This window comes from Panicum virgatum, chromosome 3N, assembly GCF_016808335.1.
Source record: "Panicum virgatum strain AP13 chromosome 3N, P.virgatum_v5, whole genome shotgun sequence".
Lineage (NCBI taxonomy): Eukaryota > Viridiplantae > Streptophyta > Magnoliopsida > Poales > Poaceae > Panicum > Panicum virgatum.
Window position 1 is genome coordinate 80,024 of NC_053147.1, and position 18,455 is coordinate 98,478.

At 48.7% G+C, this 18,455-nt stretch overlaps 2 protein-coding genes and 1 pseudogene across 2 annotated transcripts; all 3 read left to right on the plus strand.

Annotated features, from left to right (window-relative positions):
- The first annotated feature begins 165 nt into the window (after positions 1-165).
- On the plus strand, positions 166-3,812 carry LOC120663373 (probable leucine-rich repeat receptor-like protein kinase IMK3). Its single transcript, XM_039942170.1, has 2 exons — positions 166-1,923; positions 2,890-3,812. The coding sequence occupies exons 1-2, from the start codon at positions 282-284 to the stop codon at positions 3,519-3,521; spliced, it is 2,274 nt and encodes a 757-aa protein (XP_039798104.1). The 5' UTR covers positions 166-281; the 3' UTR covers positions 3,522-3,812.
- A 3,901-nt stretch (positions 3,813-7,713) lies between these two features.
- Positions 7,714-13,608, plus strand: LOC120663375 (putative laccase-17). Its single transcript, XM_039942171.1, has 3 exons — positions 7,714-8,137; positions 8,225-8,630; positions 12,252-13,608. The coding sequence occupies exons 1-3, from the start codon at positions 8,039-8,041 to the stop codon at positions 13,442-13,444; spliced, it is 1,698 nt and encodes a 565-aa protein (XP_039798105.1). The 5' UTR covers positions 7,714-8,038; the 3' UTR covers positions 13,445-13,608.
- Positions 13,609-15,301: 1,693 nt separating this feature from the next.
- On the plus strand, positions 15,302-16,418 carry LOC120666553 (annotated as a pseudogene).
- Positions 16,419-18,455: the final 2,037 nt, after the last annotated feature.

The following is an 18,455-nucleotide window of genomic DNA, read 5'->3' on the forward strand; positions in this document are numbered from 1 at the left end:
GGAACTAGCCGTTGCAAAAAAGGAAAAATAATTAAACCGGCATGGCCTGCTTCTCTCTCTCTCTCCGTGCAGTGCGGGGGCGTGGCCACCTGCTCGCTTTCCTCTGCTGCTGCTACTAGCCGTTGCACCCATTCCTCTGCTGCTCTCTGCCACTTCATCAGGGCGCGCGCGCACACACACACGGCATTGATCGCTCTGCTGCTCTTCTTCTCCCTCCCCTCTTCCCACTCCACACTCTTGCAATTCCCCTACTTCCATCTCCTGCTTCCAAATCCATCACCATGCTGCAGCCGCGCCGCACCAGGCCCCTCCTCTTCCTCTTCCTCCTCGCCATCCTGGCGCCGCCCGCTACCGCTAAAGCCCACCACCACCACCACCCCGCCGGCGACGGCGTCGTCATCTCCCAGGCCGACTACCAGGGCCTGCAGGCCATCCGCCACGACCTCGCCGACCCCTACGGCTTCCTCCGCTCCTGGAACGACTCCGGCCTCACCGCCTGCTCCGGCGCCTGGCCCGGCATCAAGTGCGTCCTCGGCAGCGTCGTCGCCATCTCGCTCCCCTGGCGGGGACTCGGCGGCACGCTCTCCCAGCGCGGCCTCGGCCAGCTCACCCGCCTCCGCAGGCTCAGCCTCCACGACAACGCCATCGCCGGCCCCATCCCCGCCTCCCTCGGCTTCCTCCCCAACCTCCGCGGCGTCTACCTCTTCAACAACCGCTTCTCCGGCGCCGTCCCCGCCTCCATCGGCGCCTGCCTCGCGCTCCAGTCCTTCGACGCCAGCAACAACCGCCTCACCGGCGCCATCCCGCCCGCCCTCGCCAACTCCACCAAGCTCATCCGCCTCAACCTCAGCCGCAACGCGTTCTCCGATCACATCCCCGCCGAGGTCGTCGCCTCCGCCTCGCTCCTCGTCCTCGACCTCTCCTACAACAACCTCTCAGGCCCCATCCCCGACGCGTTCGCGCCCTCCACAAAGTCGCCCTCCAACCTCCTCGACAAGGAGTCCATCACCGGGACCTACCAGCTCCTCTTCCTCAGCCTCGCGCACAACTCCCTCGACGGGCCCATTCCGGACTCGCTCGCAAAGCTCACCAAGCTCCAGGACCTCGACCTCTCCGCCAACAACCTCAACGGCACCATCCCCGCCGACCTCACCGCCACGCTCCGCTCCTTCAACGTCTCCTACAACAACCTCTCGGGAGCGGTGCCGGCCTCGCTCGCCCGGAAGTTCGGGGAGCCCGCATTCACCGGCAACATCCTGCTCTGCGGCTACTCTGCTTCCACGCCCTGCCCGGCGTCCCCATCCCCGGCGCCGTCCGCGCCGGCCTCACCCGCCGAGGAGGCGCACGGCCGCCGCAAGTTCAGCGCCAAGGAGCTCGCACTCATCATTGCCGGGATCGTCGTCGGCGTCCTCATCCTGCTGCTCCTCTGCTGCCTCCTCCTCTGTTTCCTCACGCAGAGGAGGTCTGCCTCCGGCACCGCCGCAGCAGGAGCAAGGAGCGGGAAGCAGCAGGCGGCCAAGGATGCCGCCGGCGCCGCGGCCGCCGGACGCGGCGAGAAGCCTGGCCCCGGCGCGGCGGAGGTGGAGTCCGGCGGCGACGTCGGCGGCAAGCTGGTGCATTTCGACGGGCCGCTCGCGTTCACGGCCGACGACCTGCTGTGCGCCACCGCGGAGATCATGGGGAAGAGCACCTACGGCACGGTGTACAAGGCCACGCTCGAGGACGGCAGCCTGGTGGCCGTCAAGCGCCTCAGGGAGAAGATCACCAAGGGACACAAGGACTTCGAGGCCGAGGCGGCCGTGCTCGGCAGGATCCGCCACCCCAACCTGCTGGCGCTCAGGGCATACTACCTGGGGCCAAAAGGGGAGAAGCTGCTCGTCTTCGATTACATGCCCAAGGGCAGCCTCACCTCCTTCTTGCACGGTCAGACCTCATATCCCTGCTATGCTCTTCTTCGCTCTAGTTCTGTCCAGAATTACTAAATTCTGAACTTTTGATATATGATTGACAAAGCTTACTTTGTACATAAATCTTTAAACTTCTGGTAATCATATTAGTACAGTACGATAAATGCTTGCTGCCTAGGAACACTGCCAATTGACAGGGAGTTTCGCTAACTATTCGTGTGATGAGCTCCTGCATCTTGTTATTTTCTAGTATGTTTCAGCGAGGGCATAGTCTGAACACTTGCACATTCAGACATTTGCAAAGATTGATGCAGCTGTAATTCTGTTAGCAGGTTCAACTTTGAGTTACCAAATTTGCATTGCAGTCGCTTTTGATTAATAAGATATAAGAGTGACCTCGGTTTAGACCTTAACATGTCAAAAATCCTGTCACTCTCTCAGTCAGAACATCAGAATCTCATGGTCATGATTCATGACCAATGCAGACAAGTTCAGTAGTATGCAATAAGTGCTGGACTGCTCGTATTGGTTTTGGTGGAACAATTAGGAGGATGTGTAGTCCAAGTAAAGGATTGTAATTTCTTGTCTCAAACAATGCTACTTTATTAGCATTAAAACTTGAAATCTACTGATAATTTTGTCCCCCAACTCAGCATTTTGCAGTGTTCAGTACCTTCTGAACTGAAACGCTCAACAATTGTTAACTGTAACTCTGAATAATTAGATGTTTTGTCCTCCAATATGTTTGCTAACAGTTGATGAATTAGGTATTATTTGTCCAAGTAAAGGATAATTTATTGTTTCAACAGTAATGCTTCATCAGCATCGTTCATCTATGTTTTACAAATCTATTGATAAATTGTTCCCAAGTTGACATGCCTTTCATTTCTGAAACTCTGCACTTTTTGACACTTTGTGAAACAGAAACTCTGAACTTGTGTAAAAACACCTGATGTTCTGAATTGGAATGGCATTGATGCAGCTCGCGCTCCGAACACGCCGGTGGACTGGGCGATGCGGATGACAATCGCCAAGGGCACAACCCGTGGCCTGGCCTACCTCCACGACGAAATGAGCATCGTGCACGGCAATCTGACCGCCAGCAACGTCCTCCTCGACGAGCAATGCAACCCCAAGATCTCCGACTTCGGGCTGTCCCGGCTGATGACGACAGCGGCGAACTCGAACGTGCTGGCCGCTGCGGGCGCGCTGGGGTACCGCGCGCCGGAGCTGTCGAAGCTGAAGAAGGCGAACGCCAAGACGGACGTGTACAGCCTGGGCGTGATCATCCTGGAGCTGCTGACGGGCAAGACCCCCGCCGAGAGCACCAACGGCATGGACCTGCCGCAGTGGGTGGCGTCCATCGTGACGGAGGAGTGGACCAGCGAGGTGTTCGACCTGGAGCTGATGCGCGACGCCGCGTCGGGGCCCGTCGGGGACGAGCTCATGGACACGCTCAAGCTGGCACTGCACTGCGTGGACCCGGCGCCGTCGGTGCGGCCCGAGGCCCGGGAGGTGCTGCAGCAGCTCGAGCAGATCAGGCCGGGGTCAGACGGCGGCGCTGGGCCGAGCGAGGAAGGTGTGCCGGCGGCTTCTGCAGGAGACGATGAGTAGCGCTAGGACCAGCTGTGCAAGGCAACCGCAAGGCAAGAATTACGAGAAGAAAAGGAATCGTTTAGGTAGAGAGATAGAGAGAGATACATCTAGGAATTCTTTGATTCGTTTGATTGTGAAGTATTACTTCTACTTCTACCACTGGCGTTGCTAAGGTAATTTTCAGTTTGTATAGGCAAATGTTATTTTTGCACTAGAATCAATGGTTGTATGTAGCAGTCTAGGAACAAGGATGGAAAAGAGCAGAATCAATGGCTGTAGTATAATAAATGCATTTTTCTATTTGATTTACTTGTCCATCAATCTTGCGAAGATGGTGGTGAATTAGTGATCATGATGATGAATAGATACTAAATTTGCCATACTGTCTTTGTTCAAGCTGTCCAACAGAGGATGTGTTCGTATTACAGGTCACGGCAGATTGTGCAGACGGTGCAGTAGTGTACCAGTTCAGGTGATCCCTGCACTAACCACACTGCTGTAAATGTAATGTAATTGTTGAATCCCTGGAACAACAATGGAGGGAGGGGAGTACTTTGGGGTGCAACAAACAAAAAGCACCTGCTAACTGCTAGTCAACTGAGGAAGAATAGGAGTCACCATCAGCCTGTAACAAAAACATTTTACTGCAACAACCTTTATTTGGTAATAATTATAACCATGCCCCAAACCTGCATGCCACAAAACGACAAGACTATCCAACCACACTTTTGGTTCAACCAGATGGAGACCCAACATCAACAACTATACCAATCAGCTTATACCAGCCACTTGGCACGCCCTAAAGCTACATTATTTTTGTCGCATAATGGCATTGCCAGACGAAAGCAAAGAAATAAAACAGTGCAGCAAGCTTTTCTTCAGGTGCGTCTTCAGGCCGAAATTGACAGATCGAAGAAACGCGGGTCCGTTTTGTCAAATAGCATAGGTTGCGTTGTTAGAGCTATCGACGATCTTGGCACGACGGTCAACTCAAACAACCTATCCACCCAACCAAATCTATGTATCTGGCACTGCAGGCACCTCAAGTATTCTCTGCAGGCTGTTTCTGTTTGTTTGGTGACATGTTCAGACTTCATCTTAATCTGTTACTTCCAATGAATGGCTTTCGGTCTCAGGGAGATCAGCATGACCAATTTTGGGCTATCAATAAACTAGGTCGTGCCATTTGTCTTGAAATGCAGGGATCAAAATTAGCCAGGCTTTAGTCAGCTGAACGGAGCAAATGATGTCATTCGAAAAACCACATGGAGATATGCAATGCTGTAAAACAATTCTGGAATTCCAATGCAAGTCTACACTGCAAAAAAGGTGTCATCAAGACTTGCCAGCTGATCACAGGTTCAAAGAAGTGGGGCAATATCATTGCATCAAAGTTTTAAAATCATACAAATTATGCTTTATAAATGATATTTAAAGATTCTTTTGCTTCAATTATTTCCAATTAAAAAGGTTCATAATAAAGGTATACATTGCTAATTAGAAGTACTCTCAAATGCATGGCACAATCAGCTTGTTCGTTGCATAGTTATATTTGATGACTGCCATGCAGTCACAATCAGCTTGTTGGTTGCACAACTGCAAAATCCCTTTGGCTCCCTACTTCATGCTAAACATGCAACTCAGTATAATAAGTTTTCTGGTGTTTCAACTAATCACAAGCACTATTTCATTGGGACAATGGGCATTTGTTCCGACATATTCTTTGTTTATTATTGAGATTCTTCTGACATGTCAAGCATTCATTGCATCGCCAACAATGTTCAGATTTAAGCTTGGTCATTCAAAACATGAGAAATCGTATCGCAGTTCTTGAGCTTTATCCAAGAAGTAGCAATCTCACGCCATGAAATCAGTTCTTTCTTTTTCTTTTTTGAATTATGGATGGAAGTTGGAGGAAACCATGGTCCAACAATGTTCAGATTTAAGCTTGGTAATTCAAAACATGAGAAATTGTATCGCAGTTCTTGAGCTTTATCCAAGAAGTAGCAATCCCATGCCATGAAATTACTTTTTTTTTTTGAATTATGGATGGAAGTTGAAGGAAACCATGGTTCCTCATTTCAGTTTTTAAAGGACAAGTAATGGAACACAGGAGTTGTTAGATGCCTCCAAATTAGCATCGTGCTACATCCCAGCCTTTGATTAAAATATTTCTTTGAGCCCTTTGCCACCAAGCAAATATCTCCCTTTTATGCCAAATTGCATTTCTTCCTTCTTCCTCAAGATTCTTGCTGTTCTTTCTGTTTGACTTTAGACTGCCTTGATTCTGAAGCTAGAACAGATTGGGTACTTGCCTACTGAATCCATGAACAGTATTTGGTGGTCAGCACACAGCACGCTTCTTGTTGTACTTTTGCCAACCACAGCTCGTGGACATGAATCATTTGATAGAACAAGTACTCGACAACCTTACAGTTTTCACACCCGCAAAAAAAAAAAACTTACAGTTTTCAGTGTCTGCAAAAAATATATTTTAACACTGTTTTCTTGTTAAAATTAAGTTCGGTTCTGATTTCCACAGGTATACAAATTGTACTTAGAATTGCTCTATAGTTAAAATATAGTAGTACAGGTGTATAATCAACGAAGTAAATTTACTATTATCAACGCATTTGATCCCTATAGGCTAAATCACATAACAAGGTCATGTTAGTATAGTCAAATCTTGGTTACTTGGTTCTTTGGTGCAAGTAACAAAAAGGAGACAACTAGATGTAGTGATGTGCTTTTGATCCTTGCAACAAAGACATGCCGTTATGGTCAAACAATGTAGTTATACTTCCATTTGAAATTTGGCAGTGCAAGATTAACAACCTGTGCCAAAGTAAAGATTCAGTTAGTCATGTTAGGAAAAAATGGATACAAAGAGATTTGGCAGTCAAATGGATGAAAGAAAGTTGCTACTGAATAGTGATCTCACTGTCTTCATGGGATTTCGGACGCGAAAAAGGTTGATGAAGGAAAGAATTGGCAATGAAGTGTGTTTGGTTCTAATAAAATGAAAAAAAAGCTGAGGAACCTTTGTTGCAAAATGGAAACATTTGTGGGACTAGTGGCCCCACTGGCCATGATTCCTTAAGTCATGCATAATGATTCTTCTAAGGGAAACATGCTCAGCATAATTCATGATATATTAAAGAAGCATGTGCTGCAAAATGGTAATGGTAAAATGCAAGTTGCAGACAGCTCTATGAGATCCTTGGTTAGGATATACATTTACTTTTCTGATGAATTGAAATATTGCAATGCTGACCGAGTCTGCTTTTTTAGTCTGACTAAATATTTGGCTTTTAGAGGTCTGCCTGATTAACAAATGAACAGTAAGCCTCATTCTCTGTTTTGTTTTGAAAACGTTTAGGTACTTAGCCTATTACATTTGATTTGAGATATTGCATAAATTCCAAATGGTGAAGCTGATGCGTGTTAGTTGCTTCCGGACCTGATTCAGCTATCAAGTGATAAATAAATATGTAATTTGGATATGCACATAGTGTGAACATTGGAGGCAATCCATGATGCTGATAGGGGATTATATAATGTCCTTTGTAGGTTTCCTTGTAGGATAAGATCTGGTGACCAATGCCATACTCTCATTGATCATGGAAGGTAGGCTCTATCTTATTATGATGATGTTTCAGTCCGTCCTTGAGGATGTCCCGAAGAGAGGAAAGCTAAGCTAGTGATGGAAGCATGATCACAGGAGTAACATACCTAGCCAAAACATTACGCATGATGAAAGCATCGAGCCATAGATGATAAGGTCATGCATGTCTTTCTAATTTGTTTCCTTTTCTGAAAAGACATGCCAACTAATACAAAGCCAAAGCCACACGCATTCGTTAGTTAATCTTTGGAAAGCTCTGTTAGTTATAAACTGTCCTCTGAATAGCTTCGTCGATCTTGATATGCAGAGGAAAATAAATGCAATAGACTTGCTCACGTGTAGCTAGTTATCAGCTGGCCGATCGAAAAAGGAGGGGAGTTAGTTATAAACTGTTTCTTTGTGAGGTTGAAATGGAAGCACATACAGTGCAGCAGTGGTTGCACCTACCAACTGGAGTGTGGTTGTTACTGTCATTGGCATGCACGTTGAATAACGGAGATGGCTGCATGCATGAAGCAAGTGAAGGAATGCTGCTGTACTGTACTACTCCTACAAGGCTAGAAGCAGAAATATATATGGCAAAAAGAGAAAGCAAATGTGAGTGTCAAAAGATGATGCATGTCATCATCGATGCATTGGTTCACCACCACCATATATAGGAGGATGAATTCAGCCATTCGGGACCTAGATAATAATTCAAACCACAAAACCACCGCTGTCTATGACTTTGTAGCTAGCTAGCTAAGAGGGATGCAGAGGATCTTCTTTTTCTTTGTAATGTGATCTCTGTATCCCCGTCCCCCCTGCTTTCTGCTCTGCACCTCCACCACCTGCTCCTACTCCTACTCCTATATAAGGACACCCCTCTGCATAAGCGATTCGATCCAAGCAAGGCTGAAGCAGAAGAGAGATGCAAGCAAGCATCCTGATGACCCTGATTGCTGCTCTTCTCCTCTGCTTGCTGCTGCAGCAGACAGTAGTTGCCAAGGAGCAGTACCATGAGTTCGTGGTAATTACCAGTATAGATCATAGGACTAACTGTTTTGAGCATATAGGAAGGATATGATCTGAATGAGATGCATGCTTGCGGCTGCAGGTCCAGGAGGCGGCGGTGACTCGGCTGTGCCGGAAGCACAGCATCATGACGGTGAACGGGCAGTTCCCGGGGCCGGCGCTGGAGGTGAGCGAGGGCGACTCGCTCATGGTCCGGGTCATCAACCGCGGCAGCTACAACGTGACGGTGCACTGGCACGGCGTCCGGCAGATGCGGACGGGGTGGTCGGACGGGCCCGAGTACGTGACGCAGTGCCCCATCCGCCCTCGCCAGACCTACACCTACCGCTTCACCGTCGCCGGCCAGGAGGGCACCCTGTGGTGGCACGCCCACAGCTCATGGCTCCGGGCCACCGTACACGGCGCCCTCATCATCCGCCCCCGCGCCGGCGTTCCCTACCCCTTCAACGCCGGCAAGCCGCCCGCCAGGGAGATCCCCATCCTGCTCGGTACCTGCTACTAGCTAATGACATTGATTCTAAAAAATTCTTGCACGTACAATGCAAATAATTAATGTATCCTTTTATTTCTTCCGATCCCCAAATTAACAAGTAAAAACTTGGATCAACAGCCTTATATAACTTTGATGCTGACAAATGACACACCCTGAAGTTGGAGTTGAAAATTAGGCTTCAACCTAGGAGCTGAAAGCATCTCCCACCAACTAACCTAATAAGCTTATTATTAGCTAGTCCAATTCTAACCTTGTGGAAGCATGCAGCCATTTGATTGGCCAGGTTTTGCAATGCAAGTGTGGTGTGGGCCAGAGCTAGCGAATAATATGAGAGATGCATGATTAGCATTTCTTTTTCGCTAGCTTTTCCCGCATGTTAGTCAGTGTTATCATTCTGTTAGTTGTTGGTTGATACCAGCTTGCTCATTGCTTACCCTAGCTACTGCACACATGAGAGTCAAACATGTATCGTCATCATGGTGGATCACAAAAGTAAACACACCTTTACACTTCAAGTGTCATCGACTGCTGCTCGGTCTCGGTCTTCCTACGAAAAAAAGGGGTGAAAAATCGTGATTAACGGGCGTCAAAAAGATTTCCATGTGAGATAACCTTCTTTTGTTACATACTCAGAGCTATGCCACTGACTTGTGGGTCCAACAACTCTCATACAGTAAAATTGTAGTGTTCCCTGAAAGGAAAAGTATAACATAGAGGTGTATATTTGTTAATCAACAATAAGCAGTTCATCAGCTGTCAATGTACTTGCCTCTGAAGGTAGCATTCCCAAAAGCCAAACAACTGGTTTCAGAGTTGTCCCCTGTGGAACCAGAGCAGCTTCAGTGGCCTGGAATAATTTTCCCTTCCCTGCAAAAAGGATTAATTTGTATACTAAATTAATCTATATCTAGGGTTTTAAATTTTCTACACTTTGTAGTGTACCATCATCACTTTTCAAGCTCCATAATCAAAATTGCATCATTAGCAGGCTGCTTCGTTTATTTAATTGGGCTATTATTGTGGCCCACATTCGTTCCACAGTAGGCCTAACATGCATGTACCCCTCCTGCTAGGCTGCTACATCTTAGATATAGATGGCCATTTGGCCCGATACCCATGGGGGCCCGAAGCCCGGCCCATATTAGCCCGACCCGAGCACAGCAGGGGCCCGAATATTATTGGGCTCGGGCCGGCACGGGCACGATAGCCGGGCCGTGCCTGGGCCTCAATCCTGGCCCATGGACACGTCCAAGCACGGCCCGAAAAAGCCGGCCCGATCGGCCCGATAGGCGGCACGGCGGCCCAGGCACGGCCCACGGCCCGCTACCCAGGCCAGGCCAGCAAAAGAGCCGTTGGAGGCCTGCTGCCGGCCCAGCCCAGCGGAGCGGGTATGTAAGGGGCGCCGGCCTCCATTCGCTCGCCCCGCCCGCCCCCGACCCCTCTCGACCTCTCCGCTCCCCTCGCGGCCTCGCCTAACCCTAACCCTAGATCGAGCCTCTCCGCTCACCTCCCGTCTCCGTCTCGATCTGACCGTCTTCTCCAACTCCGGTCGCCGGCTCGCCGCCGTTGGCCGTCCACTCTACCCTCTTCTCTTTGTTTTCCTCCCTACTTTTGCATCTTCACCGGTCGACTCGCTTCCTCAACTCAAATCCGTCCCCAAACCCGGTCATCCCTCTAGAAATCTCGTAGATCCGGCCGTCCTCGATCTCGCCGGCGTCCTTGGTGCTCCGGATCTAGTAAGTCCCTAAACCCTAACGTGTTTTTTTTCAGTTTTTTTATTCCTTTCTCCTGTTCTGATCTTTTTGACCTCTCTGCGCAGTTGCTCGGCCGATGCAAAGCCGTTGGGGTACCTGAGGGGGCTGGATCTGGGGTCTTTGGACCCTAACCGGCAGCTCGGTTCCCTCGGTTTTGCCGGCCGACGCGAAGCCGTGACGCGCCAAAGGCCTGGCCTGCGGCCTGCCCTCCAGGCCATGGACGACGACGAGGGCTGCTAATGCCTCTGCTATGGAAGCACTGACACCTTTAATTAGGGGTTATATTGGGGATGAATACTTACATCAGATATGTGCATGCCATATAATTAATTTGATTGTTAAGTCTGGCTTGAAAATGCTTAAACCTTACTTGGAAGCATTTAGGACTGCTATTTCATTTGTGAACTCTTCTAACCAGCGCATTGCTGCTTATAAGTCCTACTGTATTGCTGTGGGTGTGAGGCCTAGGAAATTTCAATTAGACATGGATGTGAGGTGGAACTCCACCTATCTCATGCTTAAGCATCTTGTTCCTCACAAGTAAACATTTGGTGTGTTCATCCAAATCCAGTACCCCAGAGCAGAAGGTACTCCTTATCTCTTAGATTGGCAAAGCCTACACATAAACCTTCTACTGGTAAGAAAAAAGCTCAATGGGGTAAGATCTTTGGTGATGGTTCTACTTCTACTATTTCTCCTGGGTCTGGTCTTGGCAGTGTTGGTACTGGGGGCTTTTTTACTGTTCTTCTTAGTAGAAGGACATCTGCAAGTGCTTTGCTGCAAGCAGCAAGCACTGGTGGTACATATGGTATTTCTTCTGAACTTACTGCCTACCTAGATATTGACACTGTCAACCAGTTTGATGAAGATTTCAACATATTGATCTGGTGGCATGAGCACAAACAGTCTTATCCAGTACTTTCTATCTTAGCTAAGGATGTTTTAACTGTGCCTGTTTCTACCATCTCTTCAGAATCTACCTTTAGTCTAACTGGCAGGATCATAGAGGAGAGGAGGCGTCAGTTGAAGCCAGAGATGGTAGAAATGCTCACATGCATCAAAGACTGGGAGGCTGCAGATGAAAGAGCTCAGCACATGGTTGAGGATGGAGACCTGGAGGCAGCTTATGAAGATCAGTACCTTGATGAAACTCCAGCACAAGCTGCTGTGTAATAGAATAGTTTATTTGCACTGTATGACTATGAGGTTAACTTAACACTGGAACTTGAACTTAATGAGCTGGGCTGTACTCTTTTTTTCTATCTAGGGTTTTCTCACGAGGTGTGAGTTTTTACCTAGATAGGTTTTTAATGAGACAGCCATTGCACAAAACAGCTCATCCTTGATATTTTGTTGATTTCTGTCATTTTTTTGTTACTCAAGATGAATCGATCTGTTGAATGAGCCATGTTGCGATTTTAGTGCCTAGCCTCGTGCCTGGGCACTTGGGCGGCACGAGCCCGGCGGGCGGCACGGCCCAGCCCGAAAGGGTTTAGTGCCATGCCTGGGCCTTAAGTCCGGCACGCTGGGCGGCACGACACGAAAGTCTTTTCGTGCCCAGTCGTGCTGTGCCTAGGCGTGCCTGGACCGGTCGTGCCGTGCCGCCCATTTGGCCATCTATAATCTTAGGTGTTGATGAACAAGCTAGACTGACTAGTCCTCCAGTCCTCCTCAGAAGAAGGAAAAGAAACAAACAGAATTTTTAGCCATTGCCTATTGTCAATTAAAATCGAGATTGCTACAAGCCTACAATGTCTCAAAATCCTAATGAAAAAGTCCGAGGTCATCAACCGACTGCATTGCAACTTTGACAAGAGTTTAACCGATTTACCAATGCAACCGTATTCTGGGAACGTGTGCAGGGGAATGGTGGGACATGAACCCCGTCGACGTGGTCCGCACGGCCACCCGCACCGGCGCCGCGCCCAACATCTCCGACGCCCTCACCGTCAACGGCCAGCCCGGCGACCTCTACAAGTGCTCCTCCAAAGACACCACGGTGTTCCCCGTCAGGTCCGGCGAGACCAACCTGCTGCGCTTCATAAACGCCGCACTCAACATGGAGCTCTTCGTCTCCCTCGCCGGCCACACCATGACCGTCGTCGGCGCCGACGCCTCCTACACCAAGCCCCACACCACGTTGGTGCTCATGATCGCGCCCGGCCAGACCACCGACGTCCTCGTGACCTTCGACCAGCCGCCCGCCCGGTACTACCTCGCCGCCCGCGCCTACGCCAGCGCCCAGGGCGTCCCCTTCGACAACACCACCACCACCGCCATCTTCGACTACGGCGGCAGCAGCCGCCCCGCGATGCCGACGCTCCCGGCCTACAACGACACGGCCACGGCCACGGCGTTTACGACGAGCCTGCGCGGCCTGCGCAAGGCGGAGCTCCCCTCGCGCGTCGACGAGAACCTCTTCTTCACCGTCGGCGTCGGGCTCCTCAACTGCTCCAGCGGGCAGAGCTGCGGCGGGCCCAACAACACGCGGTTCGCGGCGAGCATCAACAACGTCTCCTTCGTGCTGCCGTCCACCCTGTCCATCCTGCAGGCGCACTACCACGGCGGCGCCGGCGCCGGCGTGTTCACCGCCGACTTCCCCGGCAAGCCGCCGGTGCAGTTCGACTACACGGCGCAGAACGTGAGCCGCGCGCTGTGGCAGCCGGTGCGGGGCACCAAGGTGTACAGGCTGAGGTACGGCGCCGCCGTGCAGGTGGTGCTGCAGGGCACCAACATCTTGGCCGCCGAGAACCACCCCATCCACCTCCACGGCTACGACTTCTACATCCTGGGAGAGGGGCTCGGCAACTTCGACGCCGCCGCCGACACGGCCAAGTTGAACCTGGAGGACCCGCCGATGAGGAACACGGTGGGCGTGCCGGCGAACGGGTGGGCGGTGATCCGGTTCGTGGCGGACAACCCGGGGGTGTGGCTGATGCACTGCCATCTGGACGTGCACATCACCTGGGGCCTCGCCATGGCCTTCCTGGTGGAGGACGGCGTTGGGGAGCTGCAGTCTCTCGAGGCACCTCCACCGGACCTCCCACTCTGCTGACTCAGCGAGCATTAACACTTGGAGATTCATCGCGTCTGCTTATTGCCTGATGCTGATTATTTATTTGGAATATTCCTACTGTACCAAGTCACAGGATTACTTATTTGTTACCAATTACAGCCTAGCTGTGTGCATCAAGAAATAAACATTGTCAATTTAATTCATCCAAGTTTTGTTGGGCTCGCATGGGCCATAGCAGCGGGCCTGTGAGTCTGTCGGATGGGCCAGCTCTTCTTTTTTGTTTTCGAAGGTAATGAGCCAGCCTTTCTTCTCTATCTTAGGCTACTGACATGGATATACCCCTCAAAAAAAAAAACTACTGACATGGACACTGAGACACGCATGGCGGAGCGAGCAGTAAAAACCAGACGGCACCCACCCACCACTTCACCCATCCCATCCTTGTAGTAGTGTAGCGCAAGCAGAGGAGGAGACCGAGATTTCAGGGCACTGCAGTGTGATCGCCCCCGTCCCTCTTCCTCCTCCGATTTCAAGGTACCGCTATATACCCCAACTGCATTTCCCCCACTTCTTTCTTGCTTTTGCTCCGCTCACCACCCAAATCCTTCTCTCTTGTGCTTATACGCTCATGATTCTGGATGGGATTTCGCTGCTTCTCCTCTCCGATAATGCAATGCAATGTACCCGTCAGCCATATCTAGTGTATGTCGGCCACTGATTCTGATTCCACAACAGAGTAGTTTTTTTTTGTGGGGAGTTTTTTTCCTCTCCCCCTAATATAATTGCAGTTCATCAACTGCCCGTCTAGGTTTTTTGCCCCCTAATTCTGATTGTTCATGAATTCAGCATGTCTCGTCCTGGCACAATTATTAGTGACTTCATGTACAACTTGTTTGCTTCCTTCATTGATTTTGCCCCGCAGCCCCACGTGAAAAATCTTATCTTGTGGTTGGACTGGGAAATTGTAACGATTCCATCTAGTACTAAGCCATTCATTCAACTGATTTTGGTACTCCGTTCCATCTCCAATCAAATGCAATGCAACTATACCTCTTGCTTGACTCCACCTTTAATTTGTTTCTTGCTTTATCTCCATGTGCTAGTGCATATCAACAGTCAGGAAAGAGGGACAATTGCATTTGTTGCACTTCATTACTGCCCTGAGGCACTGACCGTGTAATGCAGCCGGCATATTTCACATGGTTAAGCTTCAGTCGGACATTATTAACATCATTTCTTTCCTTTTGTTTCTCATCTTGCTAGCACCAGCACAATGGTGAAGAGCAAATCCTCGTGGAGCCAGGTTGTGAAAAGTACCAGGCCGACAAATATGTCCATTTCTGCAAGAAACCTCCAACCACAAGATCTTGGAGCTGTGATATTTGGTTGCACAAACAATACCATTGCAGAGTGTCACTCACGGCAACTTTTCGGTATTTCTGTTAACCACGACTATTCTCTAAGTTATGCCCCATTTACAAAACTGAGCTACTCCTTTAATGCATTTATTTTCTTTTCCTCCGAGGGGAATATACGCCATGCCCATGCCTACCAAAGAATAGCAATTTGTTAAGTAATCCACTAACTTAGTAACCATTCGAGTGGTGTTTCAGGCTTGCCAAGAGCACATATCTCCTATGTACGAAACATTAAGGAAGGACTACCTCTCTTCCTATTCAATTATGATGATCGCAAATTGCATGGTATATATGAAGCTGCAGGCAGTGGTAAGTTCTGTCCTGAATCAAATGCATGGTCAAATGATGGCCAGGGAAAGACAAGCTTTCCTGCCCAGGTACAATCACTTGCTTTTGTATCTTTGAATGTCATCTTCGTACTGACTCTAACTGAAAATCTCTGTGCATGTCAATGCCCTTTTTGTTTATTTAGGTTGTGATGCGGGTAAGGGTGTGGTGTTTTCCGCTAGCAGATAATCAGTTCAGAAATGCTATTGTAGCCAACTACTATCAGAACACGCCCAGTGTCCCTGGCCAGAAGCTTCATTTTTTCAGTTTGAATTGGATCATGCTCAGACACGTGTTTTGATGGATATGTTTACTCCATCTCCTCCTCCCAACAATTTCTGGATGCCCCCTGTTGCAGCACCAGCTGATGAACATGTGAGAGAGTTAATATTGTCACATGTATGGGCACCAAAGCATGAAGGGAAGGTCAAACCAGAAGAGGTTGTAAAGTCATATGCAGACATGGTAAAGAAGAACAAATGTGAGGAAGTTGGGAAAGGAGATGTGGATGAGGAACATGCGAGCTCAGATAATGAATCTTGTAATGGTTTTGATGATCTGGATTGTGGAGATACAGCAACAGAGAGAGAGGGGTGTGCATTATCAGATCAGGCGGTTGAAATGAAGCAGCAACAACAATCTGATAAGAAGACAAAAGTGCCTAGCTTCAACCAGGTGTTAGAAGGGCATGCAGCTTTGCCTGTGCAGCAGTGGAATCCTGATTTGTATGCCAATGCTACTGAGACTGAAGACAATGATGCATATAGCTGCAAGTATGCCCAGGAGGTCAAATGCGCAATTCTGGATGGACACTCTAATTTGCCAGAAACCTTAGATGTTGAAGCTAATCAGCTCTCCGTTGGGCATTTTAATTTGCTGGTGCAACTATTAGACTCTGAATCATGTACGGAAGCTAAGGTTAGAACTCTGGACTTAGCTGATAGCTGCATCCCATGTTCTGATCCTTGTTTTGTGCATTAGTTCATTTAGTCTTGCCAAAATGCTTACTTCTTGTCTATATTTTCCAAATTTCTCACATAAATTTTGTTTGTGCAGCTGATAGATGTAGTTAGAGAGTTATCTGGGCGCATAGAGCTGATGGAGAAGAAGCAGGTCTCTTCTAATATGCTATAACATCTTGAAATGCCTTACAATTGTTATGCCGAGCCATGCATGCTTAAATTATGACTTGTTATATGCACAATGTAAACCAGGAACTGCACTTCATAACAGATGTCTTGATATACATTAGCATGAAAAGGCATTAAAAGTAGGAACCAAGTGAATAAAGAAAGTGGCATCACACCTACTTGCTTACTGGAAATCAAAGAATAAGGCGGCACCATCAATCCACGAGCCCCGTGCCCCCTACCTCCACGAGCGCACGGGGGCGGGCTCCCGGCGGCTACGCGTAGACCTAGCCGTGCCCCGGCCAGGGTTAACCGAACCGTCGGTAACCGGTCCGGTTTGACCGGTTACCGGTCAAACCGTTCCGGTCCGGTTCCGGTTCGGTCCGGTATGAAACCGGTCCAAATTCAAAATTTAAATTTGAATTCAAAAAAATGAAAAAATCCCAAAAAAATCCTAAAAATAATTCAAGGTGCAACGAATCTAATGGTGTCAAATTTTCTCCAAAATTCATTCGTTTAACATACTTTTCAGGCATTTAAAGTTAAAAGAAAAAAGAAAAAAAATGAGACGGCCCATTAAGGCCCACTTGATAAACCGGTCTAACCGGCCGGCAAACCGGTCAAACCGGCCGGTATACCGGTCTAACCGGCCGGTATACCGGTCCAAAACGGTTACACTTGCGATTTTAAATTTGGATTTGAATTCAAACCGGTCAAACCGGCCGGTAAACCAGTCTAACCGACCGGTATACCGGTACGAACCGGTTGAACTGAGTTTTTTGAATTCAAATTTGAATTTGACCGATTTCTACCGGTAACCGGCCAAACCGGTCCGGTAAACCGGAACCGGTGGCCGGCGGTTACCGGTTAGCGGTCGGATACTTAACCCTGGTCCCGGCCACGCGACCAGAGCCGCGCGGGGGCGGAGTCCCGGCGGCCGCGCGCAGGTTGAGCTGCGCCCCGCCAGGGAGCAGCAGATCAGACCTCGGCAGGGGCCAGGGGCGGTGTTTGTGCGTCTTGCGTGTGCTTCTTCTTGGATCGGAGCCGCCGGCTATGCGAGGGGATATCATTATCATAGTCATACGCGAAGCTAGCGATCATCACTTTGGCGCACGTGTCGCTCTCGCGCTCGCGTATAGTAGCAGTAGTAGCCACCAGCCAGCCTAGCTAGCGGCGGCGTCGCCGGACGCCGGTTTGCTGCTCGTGCTCCTCATGGTCAAGGGAGGCATGGGCCAGCTCTTTCGCTTCGATTCCAACCCCAAAGTCCAACCTGCAGGTAGCAGCAGGAGACCCGAATTTTATCTTAGTTGTTTTACTAAATAGATTGTATCTTATTTTGTAATTTAGAGAACATGAAGATTCTTAACAGTTAATTGTCTACTCCTTGGTTCTTCTGTTTAACTATGAAAACTATCGTGTCCTGATGTTAAAAATCATTGAACGGTGGAAGAAACGAAAGGGGTTATGATTCATCATGACACTTTAAAGTACCATAAGGGCAAAATAATCTTTTTACATCTCCGTTAGCCTCCATTAGGCCTGTTTCCGTCCAAAATGACACACACGTCAAAAGAAGTTCACGCGATGGTATACAGGTGTTTCCTAACTTTTTAATGTCATACACATAACAATCAACTTTTATAATAGCATAAGCATACAGATAAAAAAAACTCTAAAAAATATGCACAATCCAAAAAAAAAATGGAACATACTCTTCTATCCCTCTTTGAACCACCAAAAATTTTGAGGAACAAATTTGGCCTATTTTAAGGCAAGGTAGTAGATGGGGCCCGAATTCCCAACTCCTTGAGAAAAGCGCAGTACCTGTCGCACTATCATTGTTCATCACGCATCTCTTTTTCTGTTGCTCCATCATTATTTTTCTAGACCTCAGGTTACTGCAGTTAGCTTTTATCTAGCCATGATCAACAGTCTTGGCACATATAGCTACATATATATGTATGTATCTACTAGTAGTGGTCCTCGTGGTGCGCTAGCGGCTGATAATTTGCCCATACTAGCAAAATCTGAAATCAAATACCTTTGCACAATTTCCAAGTTGTGTCTCAAGATACTGATATCAAGCTCCAGGGTACAGCAAGGACAATTTATTGGTGCCAAGTATGGCTGCGTGCAACCATGACTCATTCAAAATATAAAAGATGGAAATGGACT

Coding starts and splice junctions, on each gene's coding strand:
- LOC120663373 (XM_039942170.1), top strand. CDS start 282: ATGCTGCAGCCGCGCCGCACCAGGCCCCTCCTCTTCCTCTTCCTCCTC. Junction 1,924..2,889: donor CCTCACCTCCTTCTTGCACG/GTCAGACCTCAT, acceptor GCATTGATGCAG/CTCGCGCTCCGAACACGCCG.
- LOC120663375 (XM_039942171.1), top strand. CDS start 8,039: ATGCAAGCAAGCATCCTGATGACCCTGATTGCTGCTCTTCTCCTCTGC. Junction 8,138..8,224: donor AGCAGTACCATGAGTTCGTG/GTAATTACCAGT, acceptor TTGCGGCTGCAG/GTCCAGGAGGCGGCGGTGAC. Junction 8,631..12,251: donor GGAGATCCCCATCCTGCTCG/GTACCTGCTACT, acceptor GAACGTGTGCAG/GGGAATGGTGGGACATGAAC.